General features: G+C 39.8%; 1 protein-coding gene across 1 annotated transcript in view; it reads right to left on the bottom strand.

Moving 5' to 3' along the window:
• The window catches only part of muskelin (muskelin 1), a 512,022-nt gene that overhangs the window by 492,885 nt on the left and 3,401 nt on the right, over window positions 1-15,736 (bottom strand). The window contains exon 2 of the mRNA XM_071674329.1: window positions 8,030-8,099. Coding sequence (XP_071530430.1) covers window positions 8,030-8,099 — 70 coding nt within the window. The remainder of the gene's footprint in view (window positions 1-8,029; window positions 8,100-15,736) is intronic.

The raw sequence follows: 15,736 nt of genomic DNA, 5'->3' as shown, positions 1-15,736 counted from the left end.
ATAAAAGAAAGAGGCAGCAGGTCAAGAGAACAGCGCAACAGGTGAAAAAGAGGGCAAATGAGAGTTGGGGTGAGAGCGTATCATCAAATTTTAGGAAGAATGAAAATATGCTTTGGAAGGAGGTAAATACAGTGTGTAAGACAAGGGAACAAATGGGAACTTCAGTGAAGGGGGAAAGTGGGGAGGTGATAACAAGTAGTGGTTATGTAAGAAGGAGATGGAGTGAGTATACTGAGAGGGTTAGGGAAAATGATTTAGTAAACAGAGAAGAGGTAGTAAAAGCTTTGCGGAAGATGAATGCCGGCAAGGCAGCGGGTTTGGCTGGCATTGCAGTGGAATGTATTAAAAAAGGGGGTGACTGTATTCTTGATTGGTTGGTAAGGTTATTTAATGTATGTATGACTCATGGTAAGGTGCCTGAGGATTGGCGGAATGCTGGCATAGTGCCATTGTACAAAGGCAAAGGAAATAAAAGTGAGTGCTCAGATTACAGAGATATAAGTTTGAGTATTCCTGGTAAATTATATGGGAGGGTATTGATTAAGAGGGTGAAGGCATGTACAGAGCATCAGATTGGGGAAGAGCAGTGTGGTTTCAGAAGTGGTAGAGGATGTGTGGCTCAGTTGTTTGCTTTAAAGAATGTATGCAAGAAATACTAAGAAAAGCAAATGGATTTGTATGTAGCATACATACTATGACACTGCAATACCATCCAAACCCACTTCCTTGCCAGCTTTCACCTTCCGCAAAGCTTTTACTACCTCTTCTCTGTTTACCAAATCATTTTCCCTAACCCTCTCACTTTGCACACCACCTCGACCAAAACACGCTATATCTGCCACTCTATCACCAAACACATTCAACAAACCTTCAAAATACTCACTCCATTTAGCTCACTCCCCATTAGCCCCCTTCACTGAAGTTCCCATCTGTTCCCTTGTCTTACACACTTTATTTACCTCCTTCCAAACCATCTTTTTAATCTCCCTAAAATTTAATGATACTCTCTCACCCAACTCTCATTTGCCCTCTTTATCACCTCTTGCACCTTTCTCTTGACCTCCTGCCTCTTTCTTTTATTCCTCTCACACTCATTTGCATTATTTCCTGGAAAAATCGTCTAAATGCCTCTCTCTTCTCTTTCACTAATAATCTTACTTCTTCATCCCACCACTCACTACCTTTTCTAATCTGCCCACCTCCCACACTTCTCATGCCACAAGCATCTTTTGCGCAAGCCATCAGTGCTTCCCTAAATACATCCCATTCCTCCACCACTCCCCTTACATCCTTTCTTCTCACCTTTTTACATTCTGTACTCAGTCTCTCCTGGTACTTCCTCATACAAGTCTCCTTCCCAAGCTCACTTACTTTCACCACTCTCTTCACCCCAACATTCTCTCTTCTTTCTGAAAACCTCTACAAATCTTCAGATTCACCTCCACAAGATAATGATCAGACATCCCTCCAGTTGCACCTTTCAGCACATTAACACCCAAAAGTCTCTCTTTCCTGTGCCTATCAATTAACACGTAATCCAATAACGCTCTCTGACCATCTCTCCTACTTACATACGTATACTTATGCATATCTCTGTTTTTAAACCAAGTATTCCCAATCACCAGTCCTTTTTCAGCAAATAAATCTACAAGCTCTTCACCATTTCTGTTTACAACACTGAACACCCCATGTACACCAATTATTCCCTCAACTGCCATATTACTCACCTTTGCATTCAAATCACCCATCACTATAACCCAGTCTCGTGCATCAAAACTACTAACACACTCACTCAGCTGCTCCCAAAACACTTGCCTCTCATGATCTGTCTTCTCATGCCCAGGTGCATATGCACCAATAATCACCCATCTCTCTCCATGCACCTTCAGTTTTACCCATATCAATTTGGAGTATACTTTCTTACACTCTATCACATACTCACATCACTCCTGTTTCAGGAGTGGTGCTACTCCTTCCCTTGCTCTTGTCCTCTCACTAACTCCTGACTTTACTGCCAAGACATTCCCAAACCAATCTTCCCCTTTACCCTTGAGCTTCGTTTCACTCAGAGCCAAAACATCCAGGTTCTTTTCCTTTAACACTTATCTGTCCTTTTTTCTCATCTTGGTTACATCCACACACATTTAGACACCCCAATCTGAGCCTTCGAGGAGGATGAGCACTCCCCGCGTGTGTGGGGAAGAGCAGTGTGGTTTCAGAAGTGGTAGACAATGTGTGGATCAGGTGTTTGCTTTGAAGAATGTATGTGAGAAATACTTAGAAAAGCAAATGGATTTGTATGTAGCATTTATGGATCTGGAGATGGCATATGATAGAGTTGACAGAGATGCTCTCTGGAAGGTATCAAGAATATATGGTGTGGGAGGCAAAGTGTTAGAAGTAGTGAAAAGTTTTTATTGAGGATGTAAGGCATGTGTACGTTTAGGAGAGAGGAAAGTGACTGGTTCTCAGTGAATGTAGGTTTGCAGCAGGGGTGCTTGATGTCTCCATGGCTGTTTGATTTGTTTATGGATGGGATTGTTAGGGATGAATGCAAGAGTTTTGGAATGAGGGGCAAGTATGCAGTCTGTTCTGGATGAGAGAGCTTGGGAAGTGAGTCAGTTGTTGTTTGCTGATGATAAAGTGCTGGTAGCTGATTTGTGTGAGAAACTGCAGAAGCTGGTGACTGAGTTTGGTAAAGTGTGTGAAAGAAGAAAGCTGAGAGTAAATGTGAATAAGAGCAAGTTTATTAGGTACAGTAGGGTAGAGGGACAAGTTAATTGGGAGGTAAGTTTGAATGGAGAAAAACTGGAGGAAGAGAAGTGTTTTAGATATCTGGGAGTGGATTTGGCAGCAGATGGAACTATGGAAACGGAAGTGAATCATAGGGTGGGGGAGGGGGGAAGTTCTGGGAGCGTTGAAGAATGTGTGGAATTCGAGAACATTATCTCGGAAAGCAAAAATGGGTATGTTTGAAGGAATAGTGGTTCCAACAATGTTGTATGGTTGCGAGGCATGGGCTATGGATAGAGTTGTGCGCAGGAGGGTGGATGTGCTGGAAATGAGATGTTTGAGGACAATATGTGGTGTGAGGTGGTTTGATCGAGTAAGTAATAATAGGGTAAGAGAGATGTGTGGAAATAAAAAGAGTGTGGTTGAGAGAGCAGAAGTGGGTGTTTTGAAATGGTTTGGTGATATGGAGAGAATGAGTGAGGAAAGATTGACCAAGAGGATATATGTGTCAGAGGTGAAGGGAACGAGGAGAAGTGGGAGACCAAATTGGAGGTGGAAAGATGGAGTGAAAAAGATTTTGAGTGATCGGGGCCTGAACATGCAGGAGGGTGAAAGGCGTGCAAGGAATAGAGCGAATTGGAACGATGTGGTATACCAGGGTCGACATGCTGTCAATGGATTGAACCAGGGCATGTGAAGCGTCTGGGGTAAACCATGGAAAGTTCTGTGGGGCCTGGATGTGGAAAGGGAGCTGTGGTTTCAGTGCATTATTACATGACAGCTAAAGACTGAGTGTGAACGAATGTGGCCTTTGTTGTCTTTTCCTAGCGCTACCTAGTGCACATGAGGGGGGAGGGGGTTGTTATTTCATGGTGGTGATGGCAATGAATAAAGGCAGACAGTATGAATTATGTACATGTGTATATATGTATGTCTGTGTGTGTATATATATGTATACGTTGAGATGTATAGGTATGTATATTTGCGTGTGTGGACGTGTATGTATATACATGTGTATGTGGGTGGGTTGATCCATTCTTTCGCCTGTTTCCTTGCACTACCTCGGTAACACGGAAGACAGCGACAAAGTAAAATAAATAAAATGAATAATATATATATGTGTATGTGGGTGGGTTGGACCATTCCTCATCTGTATCCTTGCGCTACCTCGCTGACGTGGAAGACGGTGATTAAGTATAATATAAATCTTTTTTTTATATTATCATACATAATTGTTGTTTCCTCCGTCAGTGAGGTAGCACCAGGAAACAGAGGAAGAATGGCCCATCCATTCATATACACATATACGTACATAAATGTCCACATACGCACATATACATACATATACATACCAACATATACATACATAAACATACACACATGCAGACATTACATACATACACATGTACATATTCATACTTGCCTTGCCTTCATCCATTCCTGTCGCTATCCCACCCCACAGGAAAACAGCATCGCTATTCCCTGCTTAAGCGGGGCAGTGCCAGGAATTCAGACAATAAGGCCACATTCGTTCACACTCAATCTCCACCTGTAATATGTAATGCACCGAAACCACAGCTCCCTATCCACATCCAGGCCTCACAGACCTTGGGTAGGGGAGAAAGAATTCTACCTCTAAATTCCTTGCATGTCGAAAAAAGCAACTGAGGGGGTAGGGAGCGGGATGCTGGAATCTCTCCCTTCTTGTATTTCAATTTCTAGAAGATATAATAGAAGAAGGAGCCATGCAGGGAGTGATTATCCTCCTTGAAGGTTCAGGTTGGGTTGTCTAAATATGTGAGGATATAACTAAAAGGAGAAGAAAGGAGAGATAGGTAACGTGTATGAGAAATGAAACCTGGATGTTCTGGCTCTGAATAAAACAAAGCTCAAGGGTAAAGGAGAAGAATGGTTTGGAAAATCTTAATACAGTCGGGTTGGTGAGAGAACAAGAGATTAGGAAGGAGTAGCACTACTCCTGAAGCATGGGTTGTGGGAGTGAGTAAATGAGTGTGAGAAGTAAATTCTAGACTGATGTGGTTAAAAATGAAAGTGGCTGGCAAGAGATAGGTGATTGATTATCAGTGCTTATGCATCTGACCATGAGAAGAAAGATCATGAGATGTAAGTGTTTTGGGAGCAGCTGAGTGAGTGTATCAGCACTTTTGATGTAAGAGACTGGGTGTTAGTGATGGGTGATATAAATGCAAAGATAAGTAGCATGGCAGTTGAGGGTATAATAGGCTGACATGTTGTATTCAGTATCAAGAATGGAAATGGAGAACAGTTTGTGGAGTTGAGTTGTATGCTGAAAAAGGACAGGTGACTGAGAGTACCTGGTTCAAAAAGGACATACACAAGTATACTTATGTGAGTTGGACAGATGGTCAGTGGGCACAATTGGATTACATATTAATTGACAGGTGTGTCAAAGAGAGACTTTAAGATATAAAAGTGCTAAGAGGGGCAGCTGGTGGGATGTCTGATCAGTATCTTCTGGAGGTGAAGGTGAAGATTTGTAAAAGTTTCAGAAAAGAGGAAACAATGTCAGCAAGAGAGTGGTGAGAGTACACAAGCTTGGAAAAGACAATTGAGTAAGGAAACACCAGGAAATATTGAGTGTAGAATGACAAAAGGTGGGAGTAAATGAACCAAGTGGAGTAGGTAAGGAATGGAATGTATTTAGGGAAGCAATGATTGCATGTGCAAGAAATGCATTTGGCATGCAAAAGGTGGGAGGTAGGCAGAGTAGAAAGGGTGGTGAGTGATGGGATAAAGTCTCAAGTGAAAGAGAAAAGAAAACCATTTGGGTGGTACAGCAAAGGAGTGTACAAAGATGTATAAGAGAAAGTGCCATGAGATCAAGAGGAAGATGCAGGGGTTGAAAAAGAGGGCAAATGAGAGCTAGGGTGAGCAAGTATCAGTAAACTTTAAGGAGAAAAAGATGTTTGGAAGGAGGTTAATACTGTGCAAAAAAAAAAAACAAGAGCACAAATAGGAGCATCAGTGTAGAATGGCAAAAGGGGCGTGGCAATAGGCAGTGATGAAGTGAGGAGCAGATGGAGCGAATGTTTTAAAGGACTGATGAATGTGTTTGATGATACGGTGGCAGATGTAGGGTGTTTTGGGTTGTGGTGGTATACGAAGTGAGAGAGTCATGGAGAATGGTTTGGTGATGAGAGAAGTGGAGAAAGCCTTACATAAGATGAAATGTGTCAAGGAAGCTGGAGTGGAAGGTACTGTAGTTGAATCTATGAAGAAAAGGGATGACTGTCTTGATGACTGGCTGGTACCGATTTTCAATGGATGTATGGATAATGGGGATAAAGACAAGTGTTCACACTACAGAGTTATAATTTTTTAGAGTATACCTGTTAAGTTTTAAGGGAGGGTACTGACTGAGGGAATGAAGGTATGTACAGAGCATCAGATAAGGAAGAAATGTGGTTTCAGGAGGAGTAGGGTATGTGAGGATCAGGTATTTGCTTTAAAGAATGTTAAAAATACTTACAGAAACAGATGGATTTCTATTTGGTATTTATGGATATGGAGAAAGCATATGACTAGGTTAATAGAGATGACTCATGGAAGGTCTTAAAAATATATGGCTGGGAATAAAAGCTGCCATAAGCAGATGTGTTTCTATCATGGGCATATGGCATGTGTACGAGTAGAGAGTGAATTTCTCCAAGTAAAGGTTAGTCTACAGCAGGGGTGTGTGATGTCATCATGGTTACTCAATTAATTAAGGATGGGGTGGAGAGAAGAGTGTATGCAAGAGTCCTGGATATGCAGTCTGACAAGGATCAGAGGGCCTGGGAAGTGAGTCAATTGTGTGCTGACAATACAGCACTGGTGGCAGATTCATGTGTAATTATGAATAAAGTATAATTATGAATAAAAGAGAGGCTATTAGGTTTAGCAGAGTTGACGGACAGGGTAGCTGGACTGTGAGTTTGCTGGAAAAAAAAATGGAAGTGAAGTGTTTAAGATATCTGGACCGAGAAGTGAATGGAAACAAAGAAGTGGAATAGAGCTATTGGGTGGGTGAAGGAGCCAAGGTTCTGGGAGCACTGAAGAATGTGTGAAGAGAGAGAATGTTATCTGAGAGGGAAAAAATGGGAATGTCTGAAAGTATAGTAGTCCAAGTAATATTGTATAGAAGCAAGGTATAGAACAGACACTCAATCTCTCCTGTTATCTCTGTAAGAAAGCCTCATTTCCAACCTTACTTACTTTCATCATCCTTTTCTCATCCACATCATTTCCTCTTTTCTAAGAGCCTCTAAAAATCTTCAACCTTGTCCCTATTAGGCAATGATCAGTAATGATCTGACATTCCACCAGCTGCCTCTCTATCAGCACATTCACATCCAAGAGTCTTTCTTTAAAGTGCATATCAATTAGAACGTAATACAATAAATTATTGCCTACTTAATATCATTCCTAATCCACACACATTATCTACGTTCCTCATTTCAAATCAGGTAATCCTATTACCAAATCTTTTGCAGCACATATCTCTACAAGCTGTTCACCATTTGCATTCAAATCAGTGAATACCCCATACCCCCAAATTATATCCCCAAATGCCACATTACTCACTTTCACATTCTAATCACCCATCACTAGTATCCAATCTCTCAAAGTGAAACTTCCGACACACACACTCAGTTCCTAAATCATACATCTCTTCAGCATTCTTCTCAGTGCTAGCTGCATAAGCACTAACAATCACCCACATCTCATAATCTATTTTTAATTCTAACCACATCACTCTGGAGCTCTTCATTACATTCTTTCCCACATTCTCCAAACTCCCTCTTCAGTAGAAGAGCTACCCATTCCTTAGCTCTCACCCTCACCTTAACCCCTACTTTACCTTTAAGACATGCCCAAATTGTTCTTATTCCTAACCCATAACCTTTGTTTTACTACTAACATTAGTCACATAAATCAAATATTGAAGAAAAGGATACCAATCCATAGAAAAGCCAAACTGACACATACCATGGCAGCATGTAATACCAGAGAACTGAGTTCTAAAAGGATGCCAATGGATGAGTCAATGATATCAGCCTGGCTGCAGTTGTTGCCTGGCAAAGGATGGCTCCAGAGCATCTAGTGGCCATGATCACATTTAAGTGGTTCATAAGAAATCATTAGGATCTGAAGGTAATGATCCATATAATCCTAGAGAATATATATCATGCTTGCAGGACAGATCACAGAAAAGAGAATTGCACATCTGTTAGAATTATATTTTTTACTATTCTGAAAACAAGTCATGACTTACCTGTGGTGGGTTGTTAGTATCAGACGACCAACGAGATGATTGATCATTCGGCTTATCTTCAAGGATGTTCCTGAAAAATTAATGATAAATATATATAATTACCAAAGTTAGACCATTACAAAAAAAATTAATTCTACTCTTTAACATGAAACTAATACAATTGACCTAAATCATAGTATTTCACCCAATGAACTCTTCATGATCTTCTCTAATAAATTCATAATTTATTTCCAATAAATCAATGACCTAAATCATAGTATCTTACCCAATGAACTCTTCATGATCTTCCCTAAGAAATTTATAATTCATTTCTAATAAATCAATCTGATTACATGCGCAACTTATTTTCCCAAGAGTTAATTCCATACATAGTTAATTTAAGGAAACTACATTGCCTATTACTGCATCTGAATACTACAAGTTAATAGTATTCCAAACAATAGTAACACATGGGCAACTTAATTTCAATAACTATGATCTTTACTAATTCAGAAATAAACAGGCATCTGAATAATTTAGGCTACAGACAGTACACATTTTCAGCCTAACCCTACCTCATATCAAAACGAGAGGTTCAGGGAAAGCTTTTTTCATACCCAATTGTCTTTTCCACCTTAGACAGGACACACTTCCACATTTGTTTTTCTTTTATTATTATACTTTGTCGCTGTCTCCCACTTTAGCGAGGTAGCGCAAGGAAACAGACAAAACAATGGTCCAACCCGCCATACACATGTATACACATAAATGCCTACACATGCACATATACATACCTATACATTTCAACGTATACAAACATATATATATATACACATGCACATATTCATACATGCTGCCTCATCAATTCCTGCTGCCACCCGACCACACATGAAATGGTGTAATCCACATATATACACATCAATATTCTACCCATCAACTATAATGTACAAAAACTGGAATTGAATAAACAAAAATTCCTTTACACTCCTGAGACTCTGGGCTAAAAGGACAAATATCCAAAATGATCAAGCCTGGCTGTTCTCTGGTTTTCAGATTTTGAACTATTCAAGCCAAAGTTTCTTTACACATACATGTGGTGCTCTTTCACTCAAGCTGTAACTATGAACTGAGAAAGAGACAGCTGTGATGTAAGAACTATTTATGTTACACGCATAATTTGAATACTGATTGACTGATTATTTAGAATTATCTACCGCATCAACAACAAAGTTCATCAGCAGCATTCAATTAAGTAAATAATGGTCATAAGTATCTGTTCAAGATAAACTAGGTGTTTCAAAATTTCTTTAATGTTATTTTAACTATTAATGTGTATATGTTAAGCAGTAGCATTTTCTGTTTTTGAAGTAGCACATTTTTATGCAGGTAGTTCTATTACTAAGCTTACGACTGCATCACATTCAGTACTGCACTTGTTACATGAAGTTCCAGACCAGGAGTGTACGTAAAGAAGTCCACACAGAGATACCTAATTACCACCTGGGGGCAGTGAAAAGATAGTGTTAACAGTATCAACCAATTCACTGTAAACTGCCGTTTCAATTTCAAAGAAAATATAATGATATCCAATTATAGATGAGTAGACTTCAACAAAATGCACCATGACACCAGTAACATAAAGTGGATCACACTCTTAAACATGTTCAAAGCTGAAAGAAATGGAGAAACTTCAAGAGCACAATACTTTCCCTTAAGAAAGTCATATCTCATTTGGAATACACTGTTCAATTTTGGTCATCAAACCAAAGAAGAAAAACTAGGTCAAACTCAATGAAGAGCAACTAAACTAACCCCTTCAATCAGAGAGCCTCTTTTAAGTAAACTTAAAATCCTTAAATCATTCTCTCTAAGAAAGCATATACCACAAGATCTAATCACTCTCTCTAAAAAGCACATACTGTAAGGAGATCTAATAAAAGTTTCCAAAACACAAGCAATTTTGACAAATGGTTATGATTTTACTCATAATAATAGATATAAAGTCTTGCTCAAACATTTTATTTCAAATGAAGCAAACTCCTTTTCTTCAACAGGTTAGTTAACATAAGGAAGTATATACAGTTGGAACAGGTGAAAGCAATGCCATAGATGAATTTAAAAAGGACTTGACAGATACTTCACTTACATTCCACAACTGACATAAATTGTGCCTCCGTGGTTACATACAAACTTTATCATTATTTCTCGTTCAGTCATCTGTTGGCTTTTTCTACTCTTAATACACTGCCATCTACGTTTCTGTTGTCTTCCATTATCAATACCACAATAGCCACAAAAAGACCCACTGCTTTGTTGCTGCTTGAACTTCTTTATATTCATACTAACAAGCTAAAATCCTCTAAGCAAAGGGTTTCAATGTTCAATCCTCATAATCTCAGTGGAGTTGATCCCTCTTTCTTTTCTTCTCCAATGATCTGAAAACACTAATCAAACACCCAACACAAGTTTCTTATCATCACAATCACTCTCCTAACACTCAACCTCTTTTCACCATGAAACCCCTAATACAGAATCATTACTCCTGCCCCTTTGAGGGTCTATAACTCACAATCTCGTTTCTCTTCTTTCGAACTAGACTTGTCTAACCTTACATTCCCTCTTGAAACATCAACTTTGGCACTATGATTTGGCTTGGTAGTTTTCCTTGTAAAGCTTTTCCACTGACTTTTGAAAGCAGAATTACTTCACAGGATAAAGTTGACATGTGGTGGAGGTTATCTTAACTAGGATCAAGTCCTATTTCCCATCTTTTGCTAAAGCTTTCTCCTATTATTTGTTTTTTGACAGACCTGGCTCTGATTTTTGTCAGAGCACAAAGACAGTGGACTGAACCTTAGACTATTCTCTTCTAATTCTGCCTTCATTTCTGCAGTTATTCACTGAGTGGAGCACTATATCATACAGAGAATATGCACTAACTTAACTTCAACAAGTAAACTATTTTGGTCTTTAAACAAAAGCAACTCCAGCCATATCTATAATCTACCTCTTCTTCCCTTTTTCAAACCTGGTCAATCTACAGCTAAGGTACTGAATAAAGCTGTAATAAGTGCTACAATTATTATACTTTTGAGTAGTTATTCCACATCTCCACGAGAATCATCCATCTAAGATTGTGAGTGGACAAAAAGAATAATCCTCCAACAGAAAAATTTCCTAAGACTGCTTTAGAATAGATTCATTTTTACATCCATTCCAATTATGCAGCAACTTTGGGTTTGGATTAATCTTTACCTATAAAAGCAGATAAAATTCTTGATCTTTCTCTAAACAGTGCATGGATTTTTGTGACTCCTTGCTGATCCCAAGCCATAAACAAAACTTTTCATGAAACTTTTCTGAGCCAAACTGCCCTCAAAGCAGGATGCTGATTAAAGAATTAAGATCTTTGTCAGCTACTACTTGGGATAACAAGATGATGCTACATGTTTTCTATGAAAAATAGAAATTCCTTTTACATCACAGTGAGCAAGAACAACGTCAAGTACGGACACCACAGCCAGCTCCTGTAAAGTAGACTTGTTTGAAGTAACAGTGCTATTTGCTTTGCTCTTATCAGGAAAAGGACTTGAGAAAAAAATCTGAACAGACTGACAAGGTTACATCGGTCTTATGAATATCTTAGAAAAGCCAAAAAAGCTTGTCAAATCACCTTAGTATTGTATGTGAATGGAGAGATGAACATCATGTAAAACATTATCAGTTAACCCTTTAACATTCACAAAGAATTTTGAAATGTGATGATCAAAATCCAATGACAACAATCTTAAGGAATTCCCCACACAATTTCAAGACAAAGTTTTGGGAAGGAATGTGAAGAACGACATCTATGGATGCCAAATGCTTCCACAATTACTATCAGTTTCCCTACAAGCACAATGGTGAAGAGAAGAGAGCAGTTTGTGTTGATGTTGCCAAATTTGCCAGTTTCTGCTTACAAATATACATTGTGTTTAAATGTTACTTATACGTTACTATCTATCTATCTACCTATATCTCTGACGCCCATATCCTTCAGGAACTCCCATCAAGGGGTGGCCACGGCAAAAGAGTCTACAATTATCCCTGTCCTCACATGCCTCCCTCGCATACACCATTTCTCTCCCTACAGTATTCTTCCACCCTATTTGCCCATGTCACAGATGGTCTTCCTCTCACACCAACCCCTTTAATTGTACAATCACACACTCTCCTTGTAAACTTCCAATCTTTCATTCTTTCCACATGCTCAAACCACCTCAATTATGCTTCACCCACTCTACCACTCCACAATTCATTCCTCATGCATTCCCTGCCATACCAATTCTCATATATCCTTCCTTTCTTTCTTCATTCCATCTACTCACATCACATGCTCTTCTCAAATAGCCCATTTCTCCAGCCTGGACTCTTGACCTCTGTGACTCATTTCATGCCCATGTTTCGGCTGCATAGATCAGGGTGAGGAGGATTATGCTGTACCTTAATCCCCTCTTCACTTCCATACTTACACCTCTACCCTCATTACTCTATTAAGGGACCCAACAACTCTTCCCTGTACTGCTCTCTCCTTTGTCTCTCCTTCCACAATGCCAAACTTACCCAAAACAGCTCCTAAATATCTAAATTCTCTCACCTCTTCTGGTCTTTCTCACTCCATATCCAAAGCACAGTTTAGGTGCTTACACTTTCTTCTTTCACTCTTTCAAACACCATTACTTTACTTATACTTTCATTTACCTTCAATCACTTACACTTACATCATAAAACACACTTATGTGGTGGGATGAAGAAGAAAGATTGTTAGTGAAAGAGAAGAGAGAGGCATTTGGATGATTTTTGCAGGGAAATAGTGCAAATGACTGGGAGATGTATGAAAGAAAGAGGCAAGAGGTCAAGAGAAAGGTGCAAGAGGTGAAAAACAGGGCAAATGAGAAGTGGGGTCAGAGAGTATCATTAAATTTCAGGGAAAATAAAAAAATGTTTTGGAAGGAGTTAAATAAAGTGCGTAAGACAAGAGAACAAATGGGAACATCAGTGAAGGGGCAAATGGGGAGGCAATAACAAGTAGCGGTGAAGTGAGAGGGAAAGGGAGTGAGTATTTTGAAGGTTTGTTGAATGTGTGTGTGATGATAGAGTGGCAGATATAAGGTGTTTTGGTCGAGATGGTGCGCGAAATGAGAGAGTCAGGAAGAATGATTTGGTAAATAGAGAAGAGGTAGTGAAAGCTTTGCGAAAGTTGAAAGCTGGCAAGGCGGCGGGTATGGATGGTATTGCAGTGGAATTTATCAAAAAAAGGCGGTGACTGTGTTGTTGACTGGTTGGTGAGGATATTTAATATATGTATGGTTCATGAAGTGCCTGAGGATTGGCAGAATGCAAGCATAGTGCTACTGTACAAAGGCAAAGGGGATAAAGGCGAGTGTTCAAATTACAGAGGTATAAGTCCTGTTGAATATTCCCGGGAAATTATATGGGAGAGTACTCATTAATTGAGAGGGTGAAGGCATGTACAGAGCATCAGATTGGGGAAGATCAGTGTGGTTTCAGAAGTGGTAGAGGATGTGTGGATCAGGTGTTTGCTTTGAAGAATGTATGTGAGAAATACTTAGAAAAACAGATGGATTTGTATGTAGCATTTATGGATCTGGAGAAGGCATATGATAGAGTTGATAGAGATGCTCTCTGGAAAGTATTAAGAGTATATGGTAAGGAAGGTATGTTGCTAGAAGCAGTGAAAGGTTTTCATCAAGGATGTAGAGCATGTGTACGAGTAGGAAAAGAGGAAAGTGATTGGTTCCCAGTGAATGTCTGCTTCCGGCAGGGGTGTGTGATGTCTTCATGGTTTAATTTGTTGATGGATGGGGTTGTTAGGGAGAAGAATGCATGAGTTTTGGAGAGAGGGGCAAGTATGCAGTCTGTTGTGGATGAGAAAGCTTGGGAAATGAGTCAGTTCTTGTTCGCTGATGATACAGCGCTGGTGACTGGTTTGGGTGAGAAGCTGAAGAAGTTGGTGACTGAGTCTGGTAAAGTGTGTGAAAGAAGAAAGCTGAGAGTAAATGTGAATAAGAGCAGGTTATTAGGTACAGTAGGATTGAGGGACAAGTAAATTTGGAGGTAAGTTTGAATTGAGAAAAACTAGAGGAAGTGAAGAGTTTTAGATATCTGGGAGTGGATTTGGCAGCAGATGGATCCATACAAAGAGAAGTGAGTCACAGGGTGGGGGAGGGGGTGAAGGTTCTGGGAGGGTAGAAGAATGTGTGGAAGGAGAGAACATTATTTTGGGGAGCAAAAATGGGTATGTTTGAAGGAATAGTAGTGCCAACAATGTTATATGGTTGTGACGCATGGGCTATACATAGGGTTGCACGGAAGAGGGTGGATGTGTTCGAAATGAGACATTTAAGGACAGTATGTGGTGTGAGGTGGTTCAATCCACTGACAGCACGTCGACCCCATTATACCACATTGTTCCAATTCACTCTATTCCTTGCACGCCTTTCACCCTCTTGCATGTTCAGGCCCTGATTGCTCAAAATCTTTTCACTCCATCTTTCCACCTCCAATTTGGTCTCCTACTTCTCCTCGTTCCCTCCACCTCTGACATATATATCCTCTTTGTCAATCTTTCCTCACTCATTCTCTCCATGTGACCAAACCATTTCAAAACTCCCTCTTCTCCTCTCTCAACCAAACTCTTTTTATTACCACACATCTCTCTTACCCTTTCATTACTTACTCGATCAAACCACCTCGCACCACATATTGTCCTCAAACATCTCATTTCCAGCATATCCACCCTCCTGCGCACAACTCTATCTATAGCCCATGCCCCGCAACCATATGACATTGTTGGAACCACTATTCCTTCAAACATACCCATCTTTGCTTTCCAAGACAACGTTCTTGACTTCCACATATTTTTCAAACACTCCCGGAACTTTCGCCCCCTCCCCCACCATATAATTCACCTCCGCTTCCAAAGTTCCATCCACTGCCAAATCCACTCCCAAATATCTAAAACACTTCACTTCCTCCAATTTTTCTCCATTCAAACATACCTCCCAATTGACTTATCCCTCAACCCTAATGTACCTAATAACCTTGCTCTTATTCACATTTACTCTCAGCTTTCTTCTTTCACACACTTTACCAAACCCAGTCACCAGCTTCTGCAGTTTCTCACCCGAATCAGCCACAGGTGCTGTATCATCAGCAAACAACAACTGACTCACTTCCCAAGCTCTCTTATCCACAACAGACTGCATATTTGCCCCTCTTTCCAAAACTCTTGCATTCAGCTCCCTATCAACCCCATCCATAAACAAATTAAACAACCATGAAGACATCACACACCCCTGCCGCAAACCAACATTCATTGAGAACCAATCACTTTTCCTCTCTTCCTACACATACACATGCCTTACATCCTTGAAAAAAACTTTTCACTGCTTCTAACAACTTGCCTCCCACACCATATATTCTTAATACCTTCCACAAAGCATCTCTATCAACTCTGTCATACGCCTTCTCCAGATCTATAAATGCTACATACAAATCCATTTGCTTTTTTTTAAGTATTTCTCACATACATTCTTTAAAGCAAACACCTGATCCACATATTCTCTACCACTTTTAAAACCACACTGCTCTTCCCCAATCTGATGCTCTGTACATGCCTTCACCCTCTCAATCAATACCCTCCCATATAATTTACCAGGAATACTC

Source organism: Panulirus ornatus, chromosome 19, assembly GCF_036320965.1.
Source record: "Panulirus ornatus isolate Po-2019 chromosome 19, ASM3632096v1, whole genome shotgun sequence".
Lineage (NCBI taxonomy): Eukaryota > Metazoa > Arthropoda > Malacostraca > Decapoda > Palinuridae > Panulirus > Panulirus ornatus.
The sequence above is the reverse complement of the archived record's forward strand: the minus strand, read 5'-3'. Positions and strand labels throughout refer to the sequence as shown.